This window comes from Typopeltis vanoorti, chromosome 13 (assembly GCF_054136105.1).
Source record: "Typopeltis vanoorti isolate ZY-2024b chromosome 13, IOZ_Tvanoo_1.0, whole genome shotgun sequence".
In the NCBI taxonomy this organism is placed as follows: Eukaryota; Metazoa; Arthropoda; class Arachnida; order Uropygi; family Thelyphonidae; genus Typopeltis; species Typopeltis vanoorti.
Window position 1 is genome coordinate 87,867,025 of NC_143561.1, and position 25,377 is coordinate 87,892,401.

At 37.5% G+C, this 25,377-nt stretch overlaps 1 protein-coding gene across 1 annotated transcript in view; it reads left to right on the forward strand.

Annotated features, from left to right (window-relative positions):
• The window catches only part of LOC150100341 (uncharacterized), a 330,657-nt gene that overhangs the window by 271,662 nt on the left and 33,618 nt on the right, over positions 1-25,377 (forward strand). Inside the window, exon 7 of the mRNA XM_090402716.1 lies at positions 21,696-21,829. Coding sequence (XP_090258842.1) covers positions 21,696-21,829 — 134 coding nt within the window. The remainder of the gene's footprint in view (positions 1-21,695; positions 21,830-25,377) is intronic.

Here is a 25,377-nt window from a genome sequence, read left to right on the forward strand (position 1 = left end):
TGATCATTAGGAGTACTTCCACAACCATCTTTATTATGTCAATCCTCCCTGAATATACACTATCTGATCAAAAGTATCTAGACATCCCCCCCCCCTCTGTAATCGTAAACTGACATCTAGATATCACTACGACCTCACTCACTGGTATACAAGGAGGCATGGAGCTGTGTGTTGTTCAGTGATAAGAAGTACGAGCAGAATGGGTAGGTCAAGGGAGCTCAGTGACTTCGAACATGGACTAGTTATCGGTTGCCACATCAGTAAGAAATCTGTCAGAGATATTTCAACCCTCCTCAAGTTGCCCAAGTCAACAGCTGGTGATGTGATTGTGAAGTGGAAACTTGAAGGCACAACCACAAGAAAACCACGGTTGGGTAGGGTGCGTTTAATAACAGACAGGGATTGTTGAGCATTGAAGAAGGTGGTTTGTAGAAATCGCCAGACATTGAGTGAAACAATCACCCAGGAGTTCTGCAGCGCTACTAACTGTCCAGCCAGCACCATGACTGTGCGTTGAGAGTTAAGAGGAATGGGGTTCCATGGTCAAGCAGCTGCCCATAAATCAAACATTTCTCCTGTAAATGCTAAGTGTCATCTGCAGTGGTGTAAAGAGCGACACCACTGGACAATGGACAACTGGAAACGTGTGATTTGGAGTGATGAATCATGCTTTACCATGTGACATTCTGATGGGAGGGTCTAGGTGTGTCAAATGCCTGGAGAATGATCCTGCAAGTGTGTAGTGCCAACAAGAAATTTGGAGGAGGTGGTGTTACAGCATAGGAGTGTTTTTCATGGAATGGACTCGACCCTCTCATAACACTACACAGAAATCTAAATGCGGAAGGGTACAAGGACATTTTGACCCGTTGCGTACTGTCTACAGTAGAAGATCAATTCAGTGATGACTGTTGTCTGTATCAGCATGACAATGCTACCTGCCATAAAGCAAGGTCTGTGAGGGAATGGTTTGTGGACAATAACGTTCCAGAAATGGACTGGCCAGCCCTGACCTGAATCCCATAGAACACCTTTGGGATGAATTAGAATGCTGACTTCGCTCCAGACCCCAATGACCCACATCATGAACTGCTCTGGTTATAGCTCTTCAGGAAGAATGGGCTGCCATTCCTCCAGAGATGTTCTGAAACCTGGTAGAAAGTCTCACTGGCAGAGTTAGAGCTGTCATAGAAGCAAAGGGTAGACCCACCCTGTATTAATGTCCACTACTGGAAAGTGTGTCACAGGGAAAGTCTGATTACAGTTTCGAGTAAATGTCCGGATACTTTTGATCAGATAGTGTAGTAAACCCATCACATTATTTTCCTTAATTATATCCCCCTCTTTCAGCCAGGTCTTATTAATACCAGTAATGTTTGATCTCACTACATCTACTTATGCTAAGAACTCTCTTATTCCTGATGTTTCTGGATTAGTGTATATGCAAGATAGCCAACCACCAGACTTAGAAGTTTGGTAACTTTTGAAACATAACCAATTCATTTTGGGAACTGCAGTTGAATCCTCAACTAAATCCCACACAATATTTCTACAGTTGTTACTTTTCTTTCTTGACTAAACTAGTCCCACCTTTCCTGGTATCATCTCTAACTTATTATTCTTTCTCTATCTCTCTCTCAAACACATGCACACACTGTATGTCATTTCCCTGATGGCCTCCTAAATTAATGCAAACTTCTATGATTTCATGCAGCCATCTATCCATCTTACGTTCCTGATTCACATTCATCTTTACACTGAACATTTCTCCAATCACCAAACTTCAAACCTATTCAAGTATAATCTATCCTGCAAGTACAGATCTTTTCAACCATCAGAATTACCCTATATATAGCAATATTTTATTATTATCATCATCATCATCATTATTATTATTGTTATTATTATTCAGGCCTCCATGGAGTCAAAAGACTCAACATGGGAGTTCCTTCCTAGGAAACACAAAGTCTATCATACCACTCCTTGAACTCATTGACCGTTCTTCTCTTACCACTCTATTAGACAAGGTATTCCACAGTTCAACTACCCTCCATGCAAAGAAACCACTCCTCATCCTCTTGCTCACAGCTTCCTTTTGCAACTTCCAGGGATGGTCCCTTTTCATCGCTCCTTCTTGCCGTTCCACCAAGCGAAAGAACTCCCCAGTGTCAACCCTGTAACTACCTCTCAACAGTTTAAAAGTCTCAATCATATTACCTCTCCTTCTATCTACCAAACTCTGCAGTCCACATTCCCTCAGTCTTATTATCATCATTATTTCCCAAAGTATCTCCATGGAGTCAAAAAGACTCATTGCAGGAGATTCACACAATACCTATCATACTTCTCCTTAAACTGATTCACTGTTGGGACACTCACAACCACCTCTGGCAATTCATTATACACATTCACCACTTTCTAAGTAAAGAAAATAGTCCACACACCCTTAATAACCATACTCTTAGACAACTTCCAAATGTGACTTCTTTTCTTCTCCAATCCTCATGTATTGAAAAGTTTCTTTTGTGTCAATCATATAGAATCCCTTTAGTATCATATCCCCTCACTTGTCTCCGAATCCTCTTCACCACTTCCCAATCTCCATGAAATGCAGCTAAATCTGTACACAGTAATCGACATGTGGCCAAATCACAGCCTTATAAAGAGAGATAATAACTGCCCTATCTTTACTTGTTAACATGTTCTTCAACATCCAAATAATCAGGCAAGTTCAGGTGGATGGTTTGCATCAGAATGGATTTGGTGTCAGGAATTTTGAGAAAGTATTGTTCAGTGAGAGTTCAAAAGTATGTGGGTGGTCTGAAAAGTACTCTGCCTAACAATGAAAAAACGAATTTATAATTTCAAAATTATTTTTATTTTTCAACATAATCTCCCTTAAGACTAATACATTTATTCCAGTGATGCTCCAGCACCATTATCCCATCCCTGTAGTGGTTCTTAGTAAGACCTGCAAAATACCCCTCTATAGCTACAATCACCTCTTGATTCGAAGAAAAACGCTGACCAACGAGGAAGATTTTTAGTTTTGGGAAGAGATAGAAGTCAGAGGGAGCCAAATCTGAGGAATAGGGTGGATGTTCCCAATTCATAGTGCAGATCCCTTAATTTTCCCGTTGCCAGAACACCTTTGTGGGCAGGTGCATTGTCCTGATGAAAGATGATTTTTTCCTTCTGCAAACCAGGTGATTTCTCACAAATTTTTTCGTCTAGTCTGGTTAAAAGATTTGAATAATATTCCCCGTTATTGTTTTACCCTTTTCAAGATAATTAATAAACAAAATGCCTTTAGCATCCCAAAACCAATGCCATAACCTTGTCTACTTTGGCACTGAACAACTGGCTTCTGTGCACTGTTTTGACTGCTCTTTGGATTCTGGTATGTACTAGGGAATCCAAGTTTCATCCCTAATAATAAATCAACACACAAAATCAGTTTTATTCTTGTTAAAACGCCCCAAGCACTGTTCAGAAATTTTCATGCGAGTACGTTTTTGATCTGCGCAGCACCCATCTTGTGCAAAGCTTTTTCATTTGCAATTTTTCATGCAAAATATATCCTACACGTTCTTTTGAAATGTCTATAGTCTCAGCAATTTCATGCACTTTGACTTTCCGGTCATCCAATACCATATCGTGCACTTGATTAATGATTTCTGGTGTTGTTACACTTTTTGGATGTCCTTCATGTGGATCATCTTCAAGGCTGGTACGGCCATGTTTAAACTCGGCAGCCCATTTCTTAATCATTGAAAATGAAGGAGAAGAGTGCCCATAAACTTTTATGAACTTCGAATGAATTTCTTTTGGCATTAAACCTTCTTTTACAAAGAATTTTATAACCGCACGATGCTCAATTTTATCCGTTTCAAGGGATACAGACAACACTTTTGCTTCAGACAGCTGTATAAAACAAACTACTTGATGGAACGACTTGCAATTTCACATGGATGCTTATGGCAGATGTACCAACTTGGGAGAAAAAAAATCTTGCCGATAGTGTTACCATTTATGGTCCAGGGCATGAACTTTTCAGAACAACCATGTACAAAGTCAATGAAACTAGAATGTATGGGATTGCAGGTGAGCATGAGGGTCCAGGCAATGTATAAGTTAGTAAGTGGGAAAGTGATCAGATGATGCAAACTATAGCACCTGAGGTTAATTTTAGTTGGGTAAGTAACACAAGGTGTAAGGGCAGTTGTGCCATGAAGGGGATATTGCAGTTTATGTATATTAATGCCAGAAGAATTAAAAATAAGGTTGAGGAATTTTTTGGCATTGGCTAACATAACTTTGCCAGAAGTTATAGGCATTAGTCAGATGTGGTTGACCAGGGATGATATGGTCATAGGAATAGAATGCGAGGGTCATAGTGTCTTCACAGAGGACAGAAGGAACAGGATGGAGGAAGGGGTTTTTGCTAATGATAGCAGAGAAATTAAAACCAAAAAAAATATAAGTACTTCAAGGAGACAGGGATTCAGAGGTAAGTTCGTTTGTGGCTATCTGGTGTGAGATGGAGGCCAACAGAATTAAATATGTAATTGGCTGTTGCTATAATCCAGGAGGTATATAGGAGAATGTAAATGATGTGCACTCACAAATTAGTATGATAAGTACAGGTCGAGTAATTATTATGGGGGATTTCAACTATGGGGACATAGATATGGAAACAGAATAGTCACAGGTACGGAAAAAATGGAATTTACACAGCTGCTGTAAGATAATTACCCGAGGCTACATGTAATCGAGGGGACATGAGATTCAAGAGTGATGAATCTGATCATTATATCAGAGAATGTAACACTAACCAGTCTAGCTACATTGCCTCTGTTTGGAGAAAGTGATCATGTAGTTTTTGATGTAGTAGATTGTCAGAACTGGAAGAAAACGAGATGATGATTGTCGGAGGAGACTTGAAAAGACAGATAGGGAGACAGAATAGGGACTGTGAAAGGGTGCATGGTGGTCATGGAGTGGAAATGATGAACCAGGAAGGAGAGAGGATTTTGGACTTTGCAGTAGCGTTTGATCTGGCAATTGTGAACTCCTTCTGTAAGAGGGAAGAGCATTTGATAACATTTAAAAGTGGCTACAATAGTTCACAGATTGACTACATTTTGACTAGAAGAAAACATCTTAAGGCAGTAACAAAATGTAAAGTAATCCCAACAGATCAAGTGGTGCAGCAACACCGGCTGCTGTGCGCAGACTTTGAAATAAAGTCGAAGATAAGAACCTTTGGAAGCCATGGGAGGAAGAAAATTAAGTGGTTTCGCTTAAAAGAAGAGAGTGTGAGGAACTAGAAACAGATGGACTAGAAAGTGTACAAAACTGGTGGAGACATAATTCAAAAGTAATTCTAAGCTGTGCAATTGAGGTGCTTGGTGAAACATCCAGAGAGATTACAGAGCAGACAGAGGGTTGGTGGTGGAATAATGATGTACAAGAAGCAGTGATGGCTAAGAGGAAGGCAAAGCAGAAGTGGGACGAGTCAAGAGTGGAAGAGGACAGAGAGGAATACAGAGAGAAAAAGCGAGAAGCCAAGAGAGTTGTTGCACAGGCGAATGCCATGGCATATCAAGATCTGTATGATCAACTAGAAACAAAGGAAGGACAGAGAAAGATTTATCGATTGGCAAAATGTAGAAATAAGGCTTCAAAGGACATCGTACATGTGAGGCAGATCAAAGACGCTGAGGGAAGAATATTATGGAGGGATGTGGACATAAGAAACAGATAGAGAATATACTTTGAGGGACTTTTGAATGAGGAAAATGCAAGGACTCACAGAGAAGATGGGAAGCCGTCTGAGGGGATGGTGCAGAACATCAGTAGAGTGGAAGTGAAGGAGGCCATGAAAAGGATGAAGAATGGAAAATCGGTGGGCTATTACCTCGCATTTTTTACTACATTCTCGAAGTTGCACAAAACTTATAAATTATTAACAGTAACCCTATTTGAGGCTAGCGATTTGATGCCAAAGTGAAAGGGGTGTGGCTTAAATGTGTAATTTTTAAGTAGCATATAGAATGCCGTGCGGTTTGTTTACATTTCAGGCCTGACTCATTGAAAATTCTCAAACGTGATTGGCTGATCAAATTAGTTCAATATCATGATGAATTAAAACAATGGTTTCATAATTTTAATAAAAATAATTAAATGATGATGATGATGAACAGCCTATTTTTCTACCCACTGTAGGGTGAAAGCCTCTCCCATTGCGGAAGGTTTTGGGTCTACTACTCCCACGGTGACCCAGTTCATATTGGGAGAGTATATCTATACTTGGGTGAAGGAATGTATGAAGGTGGAAGACAATCACAAACATCCATGCCTATGCGGGATTCGAACCCGCAGCCTATTGGCTGGAGAGCGGATACACTAACCACTCGGTCAACCAGGCCGGCAAAAATAATTAAATACTTTAATTTAAAAACTTAAACTAGAGTACAATTAAAAATATTGTAGCATTTCAAAATTCTCTAATTTTTAAAAGGAATTTTAAAATAGTAGACTAAATAATAACATTCGTGCACATGCATTGAGATACAACCAAGTTAATTAAATCTAGCCTCTAGGCATATCTTTTAACTCTTGTGTTGCCCTCGGCAATGTTTAGTGTTGGTTCAGCTTTTGCCTTGACAAGTTATTCAGTGAATAGTGTACATTTGTAAATTTATAAAAACAATAGAAAACATTCTTCAAATAACAAAATTGCAAAAAACTGATGCACCATGTCAAATTCAAAGGAAGCAAAAGGTGTGAAGTGAAAACAAACTGCTAGCTGCTTTAAAAGTGAATGGCTGGATGAAATAGTGAAACTGCTCTGCCAAAAGCTCATGAGTTGATAAACATTCAGCTGCGTGAAATATCTATGTATGATGCTACAATTGGTGTTGTTTGTATTTATTGTCATGATGCAAAGGTTGCTGGGGATTTTGCTAATGGGAAGAAGTTTGATGTCACTTGGAAGTTGGACTTTTTGAAATGCCATTTGACAAGTAAAATACATCTGGATGGTGTACACAAACTTAGGCAACAAAATTGTTTATTGCCAGCTACAGAAGTACTGCGTATGCTACGTGAAAGTTCAGATGACCGAGAGAGAACACGATCAAACCCAGAGAGATTAAAGTTCTTATTGACAGTGTCTTATTAGTTGTTAAGATGAATAACTCTTTACTTTCAGTTCAACATATTAATGAACATATGGAAAAGTATGTTCAACTCCCAGACAGCTGGCAAAGCAAAAATTATGCGTTTGAATTTCTGGAAACAATCAATTTAATTGTTGAAAATGACATGTTTGAGCAAATTGCATCTGCAAATTTCCACACCTTAACCGTTGATGAAAGCACTGATATAACTGTTAACAAATGTCTCATTCTCTATTTTAAGTTTAGACCTAAAGATTGTAATGAATATCAAACATATTTTGGCAGAATAATTCAGTTGCAGGCATGTGATGCCTGCAACTGAATCTTGTGTTAGCTATTAAACAGTTTTATTAAGAAAAGAAACTTGATCTCCAAAAAATGGTGATGTTTACCTCTGATGGAGCCGAAGTGATGCTGGGCAAAGTTAATGGTGTCGCTGCAAAACTTAAATTAGAACTTCCACATCTTGACCAGCAACACTGTGTAGCTCACCATGAGGATCTGGGGATCTGTGATACGTGGAAGGAAATTAAACTAATCAGAGATATTGATACATTAATGAGAACAGTGTACACACTCTTTTCTTGTTCCACAGTGAAAAGACATGAATCACTTAGAATCCTATCTAGTACAGTCGGTATCGTGTTGGCCTCGCATGCACGAAATCCCCAGATCGAGTCCTGCCCAAGGCTTGTGAATTGTGATTTCCGACTGTTTACTGGGGGAGGCTACTGCCGTGTGTGGGAACACAGTGGGGATTTGGGGTGACCTGGCTGACGTCCCATTGACACCAGAAGGTAAAGAGTGAACTAAAGTCTTTTAACTTTTTTGCTTAAATGATCAGTATGGTGACTTGTATGGGTGCGCACATACTTTTCAAAAGAATGCAAATTTCTGCGCACACTCACAGCAAAAAATTCGGGGGAACATTGCTGAATTGTTATTCAGTTTGTGCAACATCTCTAATGCCTTCTCTTATACCTGAGTTTCTTCATTTAATGAAGAGGTAGCAGTGAACTCAGTGTTGGATACACCAGGTTGATAACTTTTAGCAAAATGGATGGGCATTAATTAGTTGACCAACCTCTTCTGCATCTGTCATCCTGATGCCATCTGCATTCAGAAGAGTTTCCTTTCAAATTCATTCTTTCTTTTACTTGCAGCATATCGATAGAATTCTTGTGGGTTTGTCTTTATCTGGAAGAGCCAATTTCTTTCATACCCAGACTTAGCATTCGGTACAACAGTTGTGATTATTCTAGCCTGCTGCTTATAATTTTCATAACGGTCATCATCTTTATTCACACTGTATTCCTTTCACATCATCCATTTCTTACGAATCTCTTGATTAATAAGACTATGCATCCATTTGACTCCTACCCTATTTATTCTTCGAACTCTCAGGACACATTCTGGTATTGCGTCATTGAAGTATTTTTAAATGTTTCCAATGCACTGTCGATATTCTTCTCATCCAGCAACCGTTCTGCTGAACTCAGTATATTCTTCAGGTGGTCGTAATTTCTTGCTTTGTAGTTCAGCATGCAATCCAGAAATTTAGTCACTGTCACCAACCGGAGGCAGAATAGTTATGTCTTTAACTGAAACACCCTCTGACACTATAATCAAATCTAATACTCTTTCACTTGTAGTTCCTTCTGTCACATGCTACTTGAGGAAGTTGTCTCGCAACAGCTCAATAAATTCAGTTTCATTTTTCTCATGAGATTTTACTGCTACCCAATCGATACTTCAGTAATTAAAGTCTCCCATTATGGTTACTCTTTTCGTGTCAATCGTCTCTATTTGGTGATGCATTTCTTCATCACTTGCAACCGATCCACCGTGTCTGTAACAACACCTCACTATGTAATTGATCTTGTTAGATTTCGCCTCACACTAGATGGCTTCAAATTCACTTCCACATGAAATACTGTTACTAGTACTACATTAAAGTCATTCTATAACATTAGCAGCATGCCCCCTCCTATCCTATCCTGTCTATCCTTCCTAAAATTACTGTAGTTAGTATGTCTGATTCTGATAGCCAGGTCTCACTAATTCCTAAAATCTGAGGCCCCAACATATTGACCAAGATAACAAACTCTATGCCTTTGTTTCTGATACTCCTAGCATTCGTGTATAGACATAATAATCTATTTTCATGTTCTTTTGTATACTTTTGTCTGCATGACACAGTTGGACAACTTGCAGATATCTATTCTTCTCTAGTGCCTTATACATTTAAATATCTTTGCACACATTTGATGGGTCAAAGCGTAATCTCCTGGTAATCAGACGGATAAAAAAGTATAGTGTGATAGGAAAGATAATAAGTGTGTTGCTCAGGTACGACAATGGTGAGATGAGGTGGAGAGCAAGGATTATAAATGACATGTTAGCAGAAATGTGTGAGGAGAAAGGAGTGCAGTTTGTTAATGTGTGGAATGAGTTTGAAGGATGAAGTGAACTGTATAGGAGCAATGGACTGCACTTCAGTGGTTTTGGTTTGAGTCTCTTGGAGAGACTGCCACTGGAAGGTATAGAAGTGAGTGTAGAGAATGAATCTGATAAAGTGGGAAGCGATGTGGAAGAACAGGAAATTAAGAAGGAGAGATTGAAGAAGTGGTTATGAATGAAGAAGTGAGTGGCATGAGTATAGAGAATGAGAGAACAGGTGTGAAAGGCAGACAAGGAAACAGGGAGGCTCAGGGTGAACAGTGGAACACAACGTGAGAAATGTAGATGCTCCAAGAGGATGTGAATGCATGTGTAGACAAAAAAAGAAAGGGAATGAAATGAAATCATAGGAAAACAATTGGATTTGAAGAAGGTTCTAATATGAATAAGGAGAAAACGAAATGGCTTGAATTAAGCATGGAGAAGTCACATCAAATAAGCAGTATCAGTGGAACTAACTGTAGATCAGAAATGAGCTGCTATGTTTGTAAACAAATGCTAGAAGTGTAAGAAACAAGGCAAATTAAATGGATGTGGTAATTGAGTCTGTTCACCAAAGAATTGTAGGAATAAGTGACACACTGCTGGATGAGGATGAAATCAAGACACAGGAATAGAGATGGAAGGGTGTGATTTTTTTGTGACGATAAAAAGGATAAAAAGGGAGGAGGAGTGCTATTGATGATAGAGAAAGAGTTATGTCCATACAAGATAGAAAGGCAAGAGGGAAATGGTGGCAGTGGTTTTGAGACAGTGTGGTGTGAGATAGAGGTGAATAGAATGAAATACTTAGTTGGATGTTGTTATAGACCTGGTAATGTGGATGGTGGTGACCACGAAATGTATAATAAATTAGCCAAGCAAATAAGAAAAGGGTCATTTTAATTATAGCAATATAGACTGGGATGATGAGATAGCAACTGGAAGTAAAGAAAATGAGTTTGTGTTTTTGAGGGATAACTACTTCAGATAATATGTAATAGAAGCCATATGAGGACTGAGGGTCTTGGATTTGATCATCTCATCAGAGGATGTAATTATAAATGAGGTGTCAAATCACCCTCCAGTTGATGAGAGAGTGAAGTAATTACCTGGGTGGTTGCCAGCAGTGTGAGAACCTCCGTGGTGAAAGGGTATATGTGGAACTACAAGGCTGGTGATTATAAGGAGCTCAGGAGACAGATTGCAGGTGTATCATGGAATGAGAAGTTAGTTGGAAAGGAGATCAATACAGCTTGGGGGATATTCAAAAAATGTCTAGTAGAAGCAGTGTCTAAATGTATTCCAATGGTTAGAAGGTTAAATAATGTAGATGAGAAATGGATGAATAGATTAAGCATGCAATACAGAGAAAAAAAGGCATTATGGAGGCAGCATAAGAGAAGTAGTAATAATCAATTCCATGAGGATTACAAAGACCAGGCAAGGAGGGTGACTTGGTTGGTATGGGTAGCAAAAGTGAAGTATGAGCAGCAGTTAGCTAATGAAATCAAAAAGAATCCTAGGGAGTTTGTTCGATATGCCAGAAAAAAAAAAAAAGAAGAAAAGAATGACTATAGAAGGATGATATTGATTGGAGACAACTGCTGCAGAAGATATAGTGGAGATACTTAGTGAGCAGTTCATAAAGGTCTTTCATTCTTATGAATATGACATGGAGAGATTGAGAGCAGTTGATGATGGTAAGGAGAGACTGACTAAATGAGCAAGAGGAGTATGAGGAATTGAGCAAACGTAATGTTAATGAGGTTGTCGGACTTGATAATATATCACCACTATTCTGAAGGAGTGTGCCATGGAGTTGACATCTGTCTTAACATATTTTTTTAATACGAGTTTTGCACTTGGTCGAGTTCTAAAGGAGTGGAAGGAGGGCAAGATTGTGTCACTTCATAAGGTAGGTATTAGAACTCAAGCATGAAATTATAGGCCTATCCATGTGTCAGGATAGGCCTATAATAATAATAATAATGATAATACCCATTTCTGTCATTAATTTATTCTTGAGGTAGATCTTTACTTCAGGGATAAAACATTAGAAAATGATATTCTTTGAAGTTCTTAGTTTTAGATAACACTCCATGTCTTCTGAAGTATTTAGATGATCTGCATCCAAAGTTAATATTGTTTTGTTTTGCCTATACCAATTGCCTCTTATCCAGTGAATGGATTGGGAGGTGGGGGGAGATGCAGCTTTTAAAGTGCATTATCTTCAAAACTCTTCTACAAAGGCTATAGCAGCACAGAAAAGGATGAATAAATATTATGCACTTTTTGGAAAGGATATAATATATTTCCTACCATACATGAGATGGCCACTGGATAGGATGAAGCAACTAACAATGGTTGAAAGGCATATAGAAAAAAAGGTGCTTTAAATATTTAAATGATCTTAAATAATTTGAAAAAGATAGTTCATTGGAAAACATCAGTGAAAAAACTGTGTGCCTGGCAAAAGAGTTTAATTTAAAAATGGATAATGGGGATGGATCAACTTGTGGAAGCTGATGAAATTAACAAATGACAATCTGATGAAGGTGGAAACTGATAAGGTGGCTTATTTATTTCGTATCCAAACACAAGTGGTACAGTAGTAAGTTAGTGGTACAACATTATTTACAACAAATTAGGGCACGTTACAAATGAGAACAGCATAAATTTGGTAGGTTAATTATACAGAGAATAATAAGTAAAATATGAAGAAAAAAGAATCTATACATAAGTTATATACAATAAATATGGTCAGATGTTCCTCCAGTATCTTGTGCAATCAACTACTCTTTTAGTGCAGGATATAAGGTCCTCTTTTGTGAAAGGTGATTGAAGAAGGGGACAAAAAAGAAGGTGTTCCATGGACTGGGTTGTCCTACACTCTCAGTTATCTGGTCCAGTGAGGTTAGCTCCATTTGATGAGGTTTTGTTTGCAGCATTCTGTCGTTCAAAGTCTGTCGAGGTTTATCCAAGTATTCCAGTTCAAGTGGGCACCACATGAAAGATTTTTGGCTGTTGGAATACCAGTATTATTCTCAGGGTATAGTGGACGCCATTGTTGAAGGCTTGTCTCTGGAGGGTTTTTTTAGGTGGTTCAACAGTTGCTAGGAAGCTATGTCAGGATCTTAGTCTTTGGGGCACTGTGGTCTGGCCGAATAGTGGGTGGGTGGGGATGTGCAGCTGCTAGGTTCTTGTTCCTGCACCCTGTTAGTACCCATTAGGGGAAGCTGAAACTGCTTTCAATCAAACACAAGTGATAAGGTGGCTGAGGAAGAAGTAAAGTTTGATATTTGATCCCATAAAAATTTTTCTGTAAAAAATTTAATCCTAGACTTGAACAAAATCAGCAAAGGATTGCAGATCATAGAATGTATGGATGCAAATGTGACAAGATTTCCTAAAGTGGAGAGAATGCTCTAGGTAATTCTTTCATGTTACAAAGAAATTTATATTGAGGGAAAAAAAGCATGTTTTTTTTAATAAAAGTTATTAAAAAGCTTTTCTCTCCAACACATCCCTGATACCTACTACCTGTAAATTAAATCAGTTGAAATTGAGAATATAGATTATGATGTTCTCCAGTTGTCCCCAACTCTCAAATTCCTTTTTGAATTAAAAAGTGATACTGATATTTGTGATATATTTTTGTACTACTTTTTTGCTTGTTTTAGAATACCTAATATTTTTACTGTGATGTACATTTAACAACTACATGACAAAATTTTTTATATGGAAAAAACTCTCTTAGCATTTTTTTTTACTTTATAATAAAACTTTATTTTGCAACTGAAATATTATACTTTTATGAATTCCTAATGCCTTGTTAGAGAGTATATTCCACCTTGTTTTGCATTTTTGACTTACAGCCAATTTGACTTATGACATTGTGTCCAGAATACATCCTTTCATAAGTTGGGGAGAGTGGCTACTTCCCACTCTTCTGTATACCAGATTCTGTAGATTATGCAGAATCAAAGTATATCCCCAGTGCCAACATTCCACAGTCCCTGACATAATTTTTGTTACCCCTCTTTGTACCCTCTTTAAAGATTCTTCAAATCCTGATCACTATGTCTAAGTACAGTAGTCAAGATATAGTCATCTGAGCCTTATATGATGAAACTGCCCTGTTCTGATAAGTGTCATCTCCATCTATGAAGTTGACTATTATGGATCTCTACCTGAGATCCATAATGTGTAGCAGAAAGACAAGATGATGAGGCTCTAATCTCGTCAAGCTTGCAGTTAGTATTGTATGTCTGTAGCTATGTGTATTCACAGGGCCAGTTTATGTTTTGAGGGGGAAAAAATCTGATTTTCCAGGAGGGAAAAAAATCCTTAAACTCCATGTGGGACCTGCTAACTCTCCATTTGATTGAAAATCTGATAAAGTTCCTCTCATCATTGACTGGATTCGAACCAGAATCTTTTCAACCAAAGGGCTCGTCTATACTAACTGGGCTATGGAGGCTGTATGATGAAACTACTACATGGTTATCACGATTGGTCAATATCTTACTCACTATTGTGGAAATTCAGTTCTCTGGTATGGATGCTTAGATGTTGATTATTATAATGCATTTGTTGTTTCATTAAACGATATGAGTGGGAATCCATTTTGCTGTAATTTATTATCATTTTCAGAGTCAAAATCATTCTCATTAAGCTCTGACAAGCAGCAAACTATCTTGAACTCATTTTGCCTGTCTGGTTGGCTGGGTAGTTTGCATATCTGCTCTCAAATTAACAAATTGTGGGTTTGAATCCCATTGTGGGTTTGAATCCCATTGTGGACATGGATACGTGTGATTATCTTTAGATGGGAAATGAATTTCATCACCTGGTGTGAGACCACCACCCATCTTATTGGAGGCCTGAAGCGACTTAGAAAAATTCCATGTTTGGAGCAGGGTTTCTGGACTATGTAAAAAATCAATCAATAGAAATATTTAAAAAATATAACAAACCATGCCATAAACTCTCAATGATTTGTTCTACACTCCAAGCAATACATTCTACTCATATTCTATACCCCTTTCTATGAAAAACTCTTCCACATTAATTTTGTAACAATCAATATTTCCTCTAAGCTGTGCATATGTGTGTGTACACACTAGTTCATAAAAGAAGTGCACATGCCTAATAACTGCATGTGCAAAATTTTATCTTTCAGAATTTCTAATTTACAGTCAATAATTTTTGAATGCACTATGAAAATGAGTGATTGATAAATCATACTTGTTTGATTGACTGTTGTTGACTGATTTAATAATTTCTTCAATCTCCCCATCTCCACTTTAATATTACTCTAACTCGGTGTTTTTCAACCTGTGGTCCACAGACCACTGGTGGTCCACGACGATGGGACAGGTGGTCTGCAGGCAGAATTAAATTAATTAAATAAATATATATTTTTTAGTTATCCAAACACATTAAAATTGAATAAGTAAGTAAAAATTATTGAAATCAAATGGAGACTTAAAAAAAATAAAAATAGTGTCAGAATGTTCAAAGGCGGAAGCAATAAGACTATATTGTTGTTCACTTCACCCCTCTTTTATTACTTGTCATTCTGGTATACTACAATAATTTGTAGTGGCAGAATGACGAATAATAAGAGGGGTGAAGTGAACAACAATATAGTTTTATTGCTTCTGCCTTCCCTTGCTGTTTTGTCAGATTTTAAGTAAATATGTGTTATCCACATTTCAACCAGTTGCTTGTTGTTTATTGATTTTTATTACTGAAGGTTTTCGACCTTCAACCAAGGCTCAGTATACCTTCAGAAGTGCTAAATGATACTTGGACAAAGTGTGTCGTGAGTTAACCCCAGTATTCATATAATTTTTCAGAAACGTTTTTTTAATAATGGAAAAGTAGCTTAGACTTTGAAAAGAAGAGCAAATGAAACAGGTGATGCTAACCCTAATTGTGATACACAGGTTGTAACTGCAAGTAAATCTGATGCTATTAAAGTAGAAGAAACAAGCAGTTCAAAGAAAAAATACAGTAGGAAATATAACAGTTCATATCTGGAACTGTTGTAATTCGGGTTTACTTGGTGTGGAGATGAAAGTGAACAGAAACCTCAATGTGTTTTATGTTATGAAGTGTTGTCGAACAAATGCATGAAACCTGCAAAACTCCGACATTTAGAAACTAAACATTGTGATGTGAAAAATAAGCAAATTGAAAAAAAAAGCCAATTTCAGTGATGCTTAGTGGCATTAAATCATGGGAAAGATGTAGTTTCGGCCATGGGTTCGATTAATAGCAAGGCACTGGAAGCATGTATCGCTTAAGTATGCGCATAGCAAAAACAGGGAAACCTCATTCTATTGGAGAAAATTTACTACTTCCAGCTATAAAAGATGTGGTAAAAACTATTTGGCAGCAAGTTACTAAAAGATGTTGGTTTGACTCCTCTTTCAATGACACTACAGGTCACAGGACGTAGAATCTCAGTTAATCGAAAGAGTTAAGAAGAGCCCTTATTATGCGTTACAAATAGACGAGACTACTGATGTTACAGATGATGCACAGCTAATATGCTACATAAGATATGCACATGATAACAACGTTTGTGATGATATTCTGTTTTGTATAACTTTTTCATCCGAACAACTGGAGAAGAAATATTTTGCACCCTCAATAATTACATAATACACAAAGGGATCCATTGGAAAAAAATGCATGGGCTTTTGTTTGGATGGAGCTCAATCACTTACATGCAGGCATGGTTGGGGGTTGTTTCTATGGTCAAGGAAGTGGCTCCAGATATGAATCGGTATATTGTTTGTGAATCAATGTATGAGATAGGGAAAGGTTGGCCTCCAAAGGAATGCCACCAGAATTTAAAAGTGTGCTATACAACGCTCTAAAGCTAGTTAATTTTATTAAGGCTCGACTGTTAAATAACAGATTATTTTCAGTACTCTGCGATGAAATAGGCAGTGAATATATACAACTTTTGCTTCATTCTGAAATTCACTGGCTTTCCAGGGGCTAACTAACAAGATCATTTCGATTAAGGCACGAAGTTTTATTGTATGTTAATGAACGTAATTCTAATTTTGCATCACTCTTTGTTGACAAAGCATGGTTATCAACACTATCCTATCTTTCAGATATTTTTTTCGAAATTAAATGAACTCTCCTTCAGGGAAATTCTTTAACTGTTCATGATGCCTACGACAAAATAAAGCAATTCGATAAAAAAAAAACTGGTGTTGTACATTTGTTATGTAGAAGATAGATAATTTGACCTTTTCCAACATTGGAGTCCTTTTTAGTGGAAAATGATCTTTTTGTTGATTCTGAGTTTCTGGATAGGGTTTGTGACCACCTCAAAACTCCGAAACAGAATTTTGAAACATATTTTCCGAATAACTTTTATAAGAAATTTCTGTGGGTTTGAGATCTATTTCAGGCTTATAATCACGAGAATGACCTTTCGTTATCGAAAAAAGAACAGTTAATTGAGCTTTCAAGTGATAGTGGGCTTAAAATGCAATTCCGTGATCTTGGTTTGGCTCAGTTCTGGATCTCGCCTTCAGTGAGAAGTAAATTTCCCGAATTATCTGAAGCAGCACTGAAAATCGTCATGCAGTTTTCTACACCCTGTTTTTGTGAGAAAGTATTTTCATTGCTCCTTCAAATAAAAACAAAATACAGAAATCGTCTTAGTGTATATGCGCCGATCTTCGGCTGAGGTTGATCAATATTGAGCCAGATATCCAGCAACTCTGCAGAGGCTGAGAAGCTGAACCATCTTATTAAAAGTAAGTAGTAACATAATTATATCGTATTATTTATTTGGACTACAGTTTCCGATTATTCTCGTTACTGGTGTAATGAGAATAATGGTGTTGGAATTAATCCATTTCCAAAATCGGGGATGAAACGAAAGTTATGCGACGTGACGTCACGGTGAGGTGCAGCTCTGCTGGCGAGGAGGATAGCTGCCCGCATCCCGTTTAGCAAAGTTCCGTATCCTGTACGGTCGCTTGCAGAATATGCGGCCGAGCACACCGAATCCGTCGCATGCAGACAACAACAACATCCGTACAGTTGTGGATTATACAGAAACATACATCACAATGTAACGAATACAAGCAGCATGCAGGACTGATATAAATAAAACCACCACACGATTAATGTATCTGTCAGATTTAATGACCACTGTTGTTCCTGTGGGATAAAACAGGACGGATATGTGCCTCGGTAGTGTCTTGTCAGTGGCATGCATTTGCTAAGTGAAAGGATCTAGGTTCAAATCCCACTGAGAATTTCTTCCTAGGTTTTTGCCAGCAAAGGTTGGTCGATTGGTAGAGCCTCTGCTACTAATGGCTCACGAAAAAAAAAAGTTAAGCAAGTTTGAGCACAGTTAGTAGTTGGAAGGGATCAATTGTTTGATGCTGTTGGCACACTCTCCCTCGATGAGTCGTTGGACTCCCTGGAGGTGTCAAATAATAATAATAATTAAAACCACTATCATAACACAATTAGTACAAATCACGTGGGTACGGTATATAAGGCATACGGTTGCTGGCGGGAAAATGCGCATGAACACGTGAATGGTACTTTATGACTGACATCGTGGGTTGGACTGTTTATAGATATTGGGAAGGACCCCACATAACAGGGTGTCTTAAATTTTTTTGCTGGTCATGGAAAACTCGTCAGGGAAATAAGGTGATTAGTATCCGCCGGAAGTGTGTGTGTGTGGATGGGGGATGGGGCATTAATGGCTTTGGGATGCTCTGAGTGAAATATTTGGGTATAGACAGGACAAGGATGGTTCAGATGATGGTTTGGACAGGACAAGGGATGTCATCCATGATGAAATCCATGGAAGTCAAGTTCATATTCAGTATTATGATGAATGGAGTAAGATAAGAACAACATTTTCCCCTCATCTCACAATGCACTTAGCGAATGGAACAGTTTACATGTCGCAGGTTGAATCAGAGAGTGCGTGAAGATAAAAGTTGTTGTGGGGCTAGCTTCACGAGTATGGGCAAATGAATGGGGATAACATATAAAATATAAAAGTTGCTGTGGGTAGATGAATGGGGATTAAAGATAAATGTCATTGTGGGCAGATGAATGAAGGTGTCAGCTGGATGGTGTTGATATTCTGCATTCATTTGTCCATGGTACCAACAGCGCTAAAGAAGTTGTTGTGGGGGGTAAGCTTAATGAGTGTGGGCAGATGAATGGGGATAACATATAAAATATAAAAGTTACTGTGGGCAGATGGGTGTGTGGGCAGGACAGCGCGGATACACATTCATTTGCCCACAGCAAATCAGAAACTGATATCTTTTATTTGTTTAATAAAAATTGAAACTTTGTTCAGTGATGATACACTTTTAATCGTTTTTACTTCCAACTTAATTAATTATGTTTCCATATGTATTCAAAACATGTTTTAGATTTATTATGTTATAAAAGGTACAGTTTTTCCAAAATGTTGGTAATCCCCACATACATTTAAAAAAAAATTACATAACTTAGTGGGCCGTAGAATTGTTTTAGGCATTTTACTGGTTCTTGGGCTTAGAAAGGTTGAGAAACGCTGCTCTAACCCATTCCAACTTAATACACTCTAATTTGTTACCTTTAGCATGCATCATGTGAACAAAGCTAGAGGTATATTTGTTTACAGTGTCTACTGTTCTAGGCAGTACAGAATTCATATAAATGGTGATGGAATTATGTAGCTATGCAGATTTAAGCAATTTAATTTAGTGCTTCAATTTTACAGATTATAGTTAGATGAAAAAAGGGCAACATAAACATAAGAGATATTACATTAGCATACACATTGAATTAACATTCTGAGACTGAAAACTTGTGCACAAAACGTTTTTCATGTGCATATATGTCTCACTCCTATTTCCAGGGATGGAAATAGGAGTGAGACATCTGTGAGGCTTTGCAAATTGCATTTCTTCAAATTTTTTTCATACCCAACATTCTAGAGACCAGAAATAACATTAGTCAATTGTCTTTGTTGTCTCTGGACCCCTTTTCAGTACTCTTAATTCCTCTGAAAATTATGTGGCTAAATTTGTGCATAGTAATTCACATATGGCCTAATCAAGATGTCATATAAAGAAACCATAACCTAATCCATTATGACATCCTCTCAGTTTTAATGATATATTTCCTAAATTTCAAGTCCTCATCTACCATGTGAATATACCCTGTATATATATATATATATATATATATATATATATATATATACACATATATATATATATATATATATATATATATACACACACACACATACAGGGTAGCCCATAAGTCACAGAACATTCTGTAGAATGGACCTGTTTTTATGAAGCCAAAAATGGAAGGCATTTATGTGATGTGGTTTTTCATAACTAATAAAAAAAAAAATTGGTGATGTATAAAACTTATGCCAGTTGCTTCAGAAAGACGGGCCCTTTCTATGGCATATGCCATGACTTATCGGTCACCCTGTGTATGTGTATATATATATGCACACACTCTGCATCCCATCTTTGCTTATCAAATTTTAAAACCTTATGTCTTCAAACACTGTACTTGTAATTCTGCTCACTTTCCCACTTATTTAGCCTATTGAAATCTTCCTGTAAAGCCATGACATCCACTCTAATTTTCATTATTCTCCCCATCTTCGTGCAACTGCATATTCCCATTTAAATTCCTCCCATATCATTAACATGCAATTTACACATCAGCAGTAGACTCAAAATAGATATCTGGGCACACCACTAGTGACTATACTCTTTCAGGACACTATTCCGCATACACATACAACTTACTGCTACTTATCTGAGCCAATCCCAGCCATATGGTAGAAGGGAATAGAATAGAATAGATAACAGATTAGTTTACTGGAGGGGGTAGCTATATGCTACCATACTTGGGCGATGATTATGAGCAAGGTGATTTTCTGTTGTCTTACTTGCTGTACTGTATCATATGGCTGTATCTTGTATGTTCAAGGAGCCGGTTTGCCTGCTTGCAGGATGAAAAAACCTCAGATAAACTGGTGGAAAAAACCCTGGTGTCCACGCCAAGACCAGCTAACTTGGCTATGGCTGAGGAAGATCCTTAAGCTCCTCACATCTCTGACAGGAATTGAACCTAGGACACTCCTTCCCCAGACGTATGGTTGCAAAGCGCACAGCCACTAGGCTAACTGTGCAGACAATCTGTTATCTAACACTATTCATTCCAATTTAATTACCAGCTTGTCATGTGGAAAAGAAATCTTAATATAGCAGTGTCTGAATATCTTGTCTTTGATAATTCCAATAATTATGAATGAAAAAAAAAATTGTCTCTTTGAATGAAAGGAAACAAGTTTATCTGAAAGGGATTATTGAAGGTTGCCCAGAAGGCAATGAGAAGATCTGGTGATCTGTTTCACATTCAGTTTTATTCAGAATGCTTCACTATAATCTTACTGGGAACCCACCTCATCTGCCAATTTAAAGATAGTGAAATGCAGTTTATCACAAATCAGTTTCTGATTTCAGACACATCTTCATCCATCATACTAAGTGGACATTGTGAATGATCTACATCTTTAACAGAAATTAATCCAATTTTGAACTTCACAGGTTATTCATATTCTTGAGTCATGCCTGTGGTTTCTTCTCTGTATGTCTTATTTAACATGCTGGTTTCAGTAGCATTTTTTACGAAGTGTGAAACAGAAGTTTTTCTACATGCATTGTTCTTAATAAAGGATACCGGAATTAACACTGCAAGGTCTCTCTCTTCCTCTCTCTCTCTCTCACACACACACACACACACACACACACACACACACACACACACACACACACACACACACACACACACACACACACACACACAAACTGCAAGTTTTGTACTGACATCTGGAGTTTAGCATTATGGCTAGTATGAAAATGGTTTTGATCATTCTTTTTTATCATTGTAAACTTCTGACTTTGCAAGCATCTTTTCATTTTATGTTATTTTTTATGGAAATGATACATTATGATTAACTTACTTTTTTTTCAATGACAGAAAATGAATATGGAATTAATCATAACACTATAGAGCACATGAAAAAGGATGGTGAGTGGCTCACTTTGCAGATGAAAAAGTTGATTAAAGAAAAGTCAACTATTCTTCAGCACATAGAACAAATAAAGATTAAGGTAAAAGCATAAGAACATTTTTCATGTAATATTTCATAATCTTTCCTTTATTCGATATATTACAATACAAGGATGTTCTCTGAAAAGTTCTCAGCTTCGACCATAGATGGCAACACTATCGACACAATTTGTTTTTCTAAGTTGGTTCATCTGTCATAAGCATTCATGTGAAATTGCAAGTCATTCCATCAAGTAGTTTGTTTTATACAGCTGTCTGAAGCAAAAGTGTTATCTGTATCCCTTGAAATGGATAAAACTAAGTATTGTGTGGTTATAAAATTCTTTGTTAAAGAAGATTTAATGCCAAAAGAAATTCATTTGAAGTTCATAAAAGTTTATGGGCACGCTTCTCCTGCATTTTTGACAATTAAGAAATGGGCTACCAAGTTTAAACGTGGCCATACCAGCCATGAAGATAAGCCATGTGAAGGACGTCCAAAAAGTGTAACAACACTAGAAATCATTTATCAGTGCATGATATGGTATTGTAAAAGAACGTGTAAGATATATTTTGCATGAAGAATTGCAAATGAAAACGCTTTGCGCAATATGGGTGCTGTGCTTGCTCATAGGATCAAAAACGTACGTGCATGAAAATCTCTGAACAGTGCTTGGAGCATTTTAACAAGAATAAAACTGATTTGTGTGTCGATTTATTACTATGGATGAGACTTGGATTCACCATTACACACCAGAATCCAAACAGCAGTCAAAACAGTGGACAGAAGCCAATTGTTCAGTGCCAAAGAAGACAAAGTCGGTTCCATCAGCAGGAAAGGTCATGGCATTGGTGTTTTGGGATGCTAAAGGCATTTTTTTTTATTAATTATCTTGAAAAGGGTAAAACAATAACCGGGGAATATTATTCCGATCTTTTAACAAGACTAGATGAAAAAATTTGTGAGAAAAGAGCCGGTTTGCAGAAGACAAAATCAGCTTTCATCAGGACAATTGCCAAAACACCTTTGTGGGCATCTGCCCACAAAGGTGTTTTGGCAATGGGAAAATTAAGGGATCTGCACTATGAATTGTTGGAACATCCACCCTATTCCCCAGATTTGGCTCCCTCTGACTTCTATCTCTTCCCAAAACTAAAACTCTTCCTCGCTGATCAGCGTTTTTCTTCGAATCAAGAGGTGATTGCAGCTGTAGAGGGGTATTTTGCAGATCTTACTGAGAACCACTATAGGGATGGGATAATGGCTCTGGAGTATCGCTGAAGTAAATGTATTAGTCTTAAGGCAGATTATGTTGAAAAATAAAAATAATTTTGAAATTATAAATTCGTTTTTTCATTGTTAGGCCGAGAACTTTTCAGACCACCCTCGAATGTGATTATTTGAAATTTCAATGAAAAATTACAAACCTATATATTTTCCACATTACAGTTAAGTGACTTATGATGCATTCAGTTTTTAAGGATATATATATACACATATGGGACTCCAGAAATACACTGTAAATCTATTAGCAACAAAGCATTTTATTCACTCAAGGTATTGGTTTACTTTATATAAATATGGTTATAGGTTATATATTAAATAAAACTAATGTTATGATGAAAAAACAAAATAATACATTCTTTAATTCTCAGTATAGATTACATGTAATAATTATTATTATTCAGGTATCTTCTTGGAGTCAGAAGACTCATCGTGTTTTAAAGAAATATGCTTTCCTTTATAAAATGTACTCATCACAACTCAACTTATGTTGTTTTTCATTTATCATTCATCATGAAGGGTAAATTTGTATAAATTATCCATTAAGTTTAGTATGAATGACAAATAATAAAATTCACCAAAACAGAAAATAGGTAGAGAGTGGAGCCAGAGTCAATTTTCGTGATTGTATTTTTTAAATAACAATATTAAAACACATTTTTGATGTGAAAAATTTTCAAGCATTTAATTATGCTAGAAGCTTAGGACAATACTCTATTCTAATTGTGTACCTATTTAAGGGATAAAGGCGCTGGAAGAATAAGATGTGTAGATGTACTACAGCATTTAATTAGATTGTGCCAATTTTAATTTTGTGTCTATAACTATCATTTTATTTTATTATTATTATTATTATTCAGGCCTCCATGGAGTCAAAATACTCATTGAGGGGAGGTTCCCCCTAAGAAACACAAAATCTATCATACCACTCCTTAAACTCATTGACCGTTCTCGCCTTCACCACTCTATCAGGCAATGCATTCCACGGCTCAACCACCCTCCATGCAAAGAAACCACTCCTCACCCACTTGCTCACAGTTTCCTTTCATAACTTCCAGGGATGGCCTCTTGTCATCACTCCTTCCCACTGTTCAACCAAGTGAAAGAACTCCCCAGTGTCAACCCTGTAACCACCTCTCAACAGTTTAAAAGTCTCAATCATATCACCTCTCCTTCTTCTATCTGCCAAACTCTGCAGTCCACATTCCCTCAGCCGATTCTCATAACTATCCTTGTACAGTCCTGAAACCATCTTTGTCATCCGTCTTTGTATCTTTTCCACAGTTAATTTATCCCCTTCAAATCCTGCGGACCTAATCTGAGAACAGTAATCCAAGTGTGGTCTGATCAGAGACTTATACAACGGAATGATAACCCTCTTATCTCTGCAGGTCAATGTCCTTCTCATAATTGCAGGAATCCTCTGTGTTACCTTCACCACCTTTGCAATATGTCCCCTAAACTTCAGGTTTCTATCAATCATCAACCCCAGATCTCTTGTCTCCCCAACTTCCTCCAGTATAACTCCTCCCATAGAGTATGCAGCATCCCATCGATGTTTCTCCAACCTCAAGACCATATATTTTGCTGCATTAAACCGAGACCCCCATTCATTTGCCCATCTATCTAGCTTATTCAAATCCTCTTGCAGGGCTACCACATCTGCACTATTACTAATAATCCTTCCCAGCTTCGCATCATCTGCAAACAACTGAATATCCTCTTGCAATCCACTGGCAATGTCATTGATATAAAGGTTAAACAATATAGGTCCTAGTACTGAGCCCTGTGGGACCCCACTTGTAACCCTCTGTCTCCTTGAAACTGCTCCACCATACACAACTCTCTGATACCTATCAGACAGCCAATCCTGAATCCAGTTGACCAATCTGACATCCAGACCCATGTGTTGCAACTTAAATATCAGCTTATCATGTGGCACCCTGTCAAATGCCTTCGCTAAGTCTAAGAAAATTGCAGTATATGCCTTTCCCTCATCTAATGTTCTTGTAACTTTATTATAAAAGGCTAGCATATTGCTAAGACAAGAGCGGCCTTTCGCAAATCCATGTTGACTCTCACAGATAACATTACCCTCATCTGCCCAGTGCTGTATACAGTCCCTCACTACTTTCTCCAAGATCTTAACAACTACTGATGACACACAGACTGGTCTATAATTAGACACTTCCAGTCTGTTACCACCCTTATGCAATGGCACTATCTTACCTTCCTTCCATTCCCTGGGTACCTTTGCCGAAGCCAGACTTTCATTAAAAAGCCAGGTTAAATGCACTGTCAGTTCCCTAGCACACTCTCTCAAAA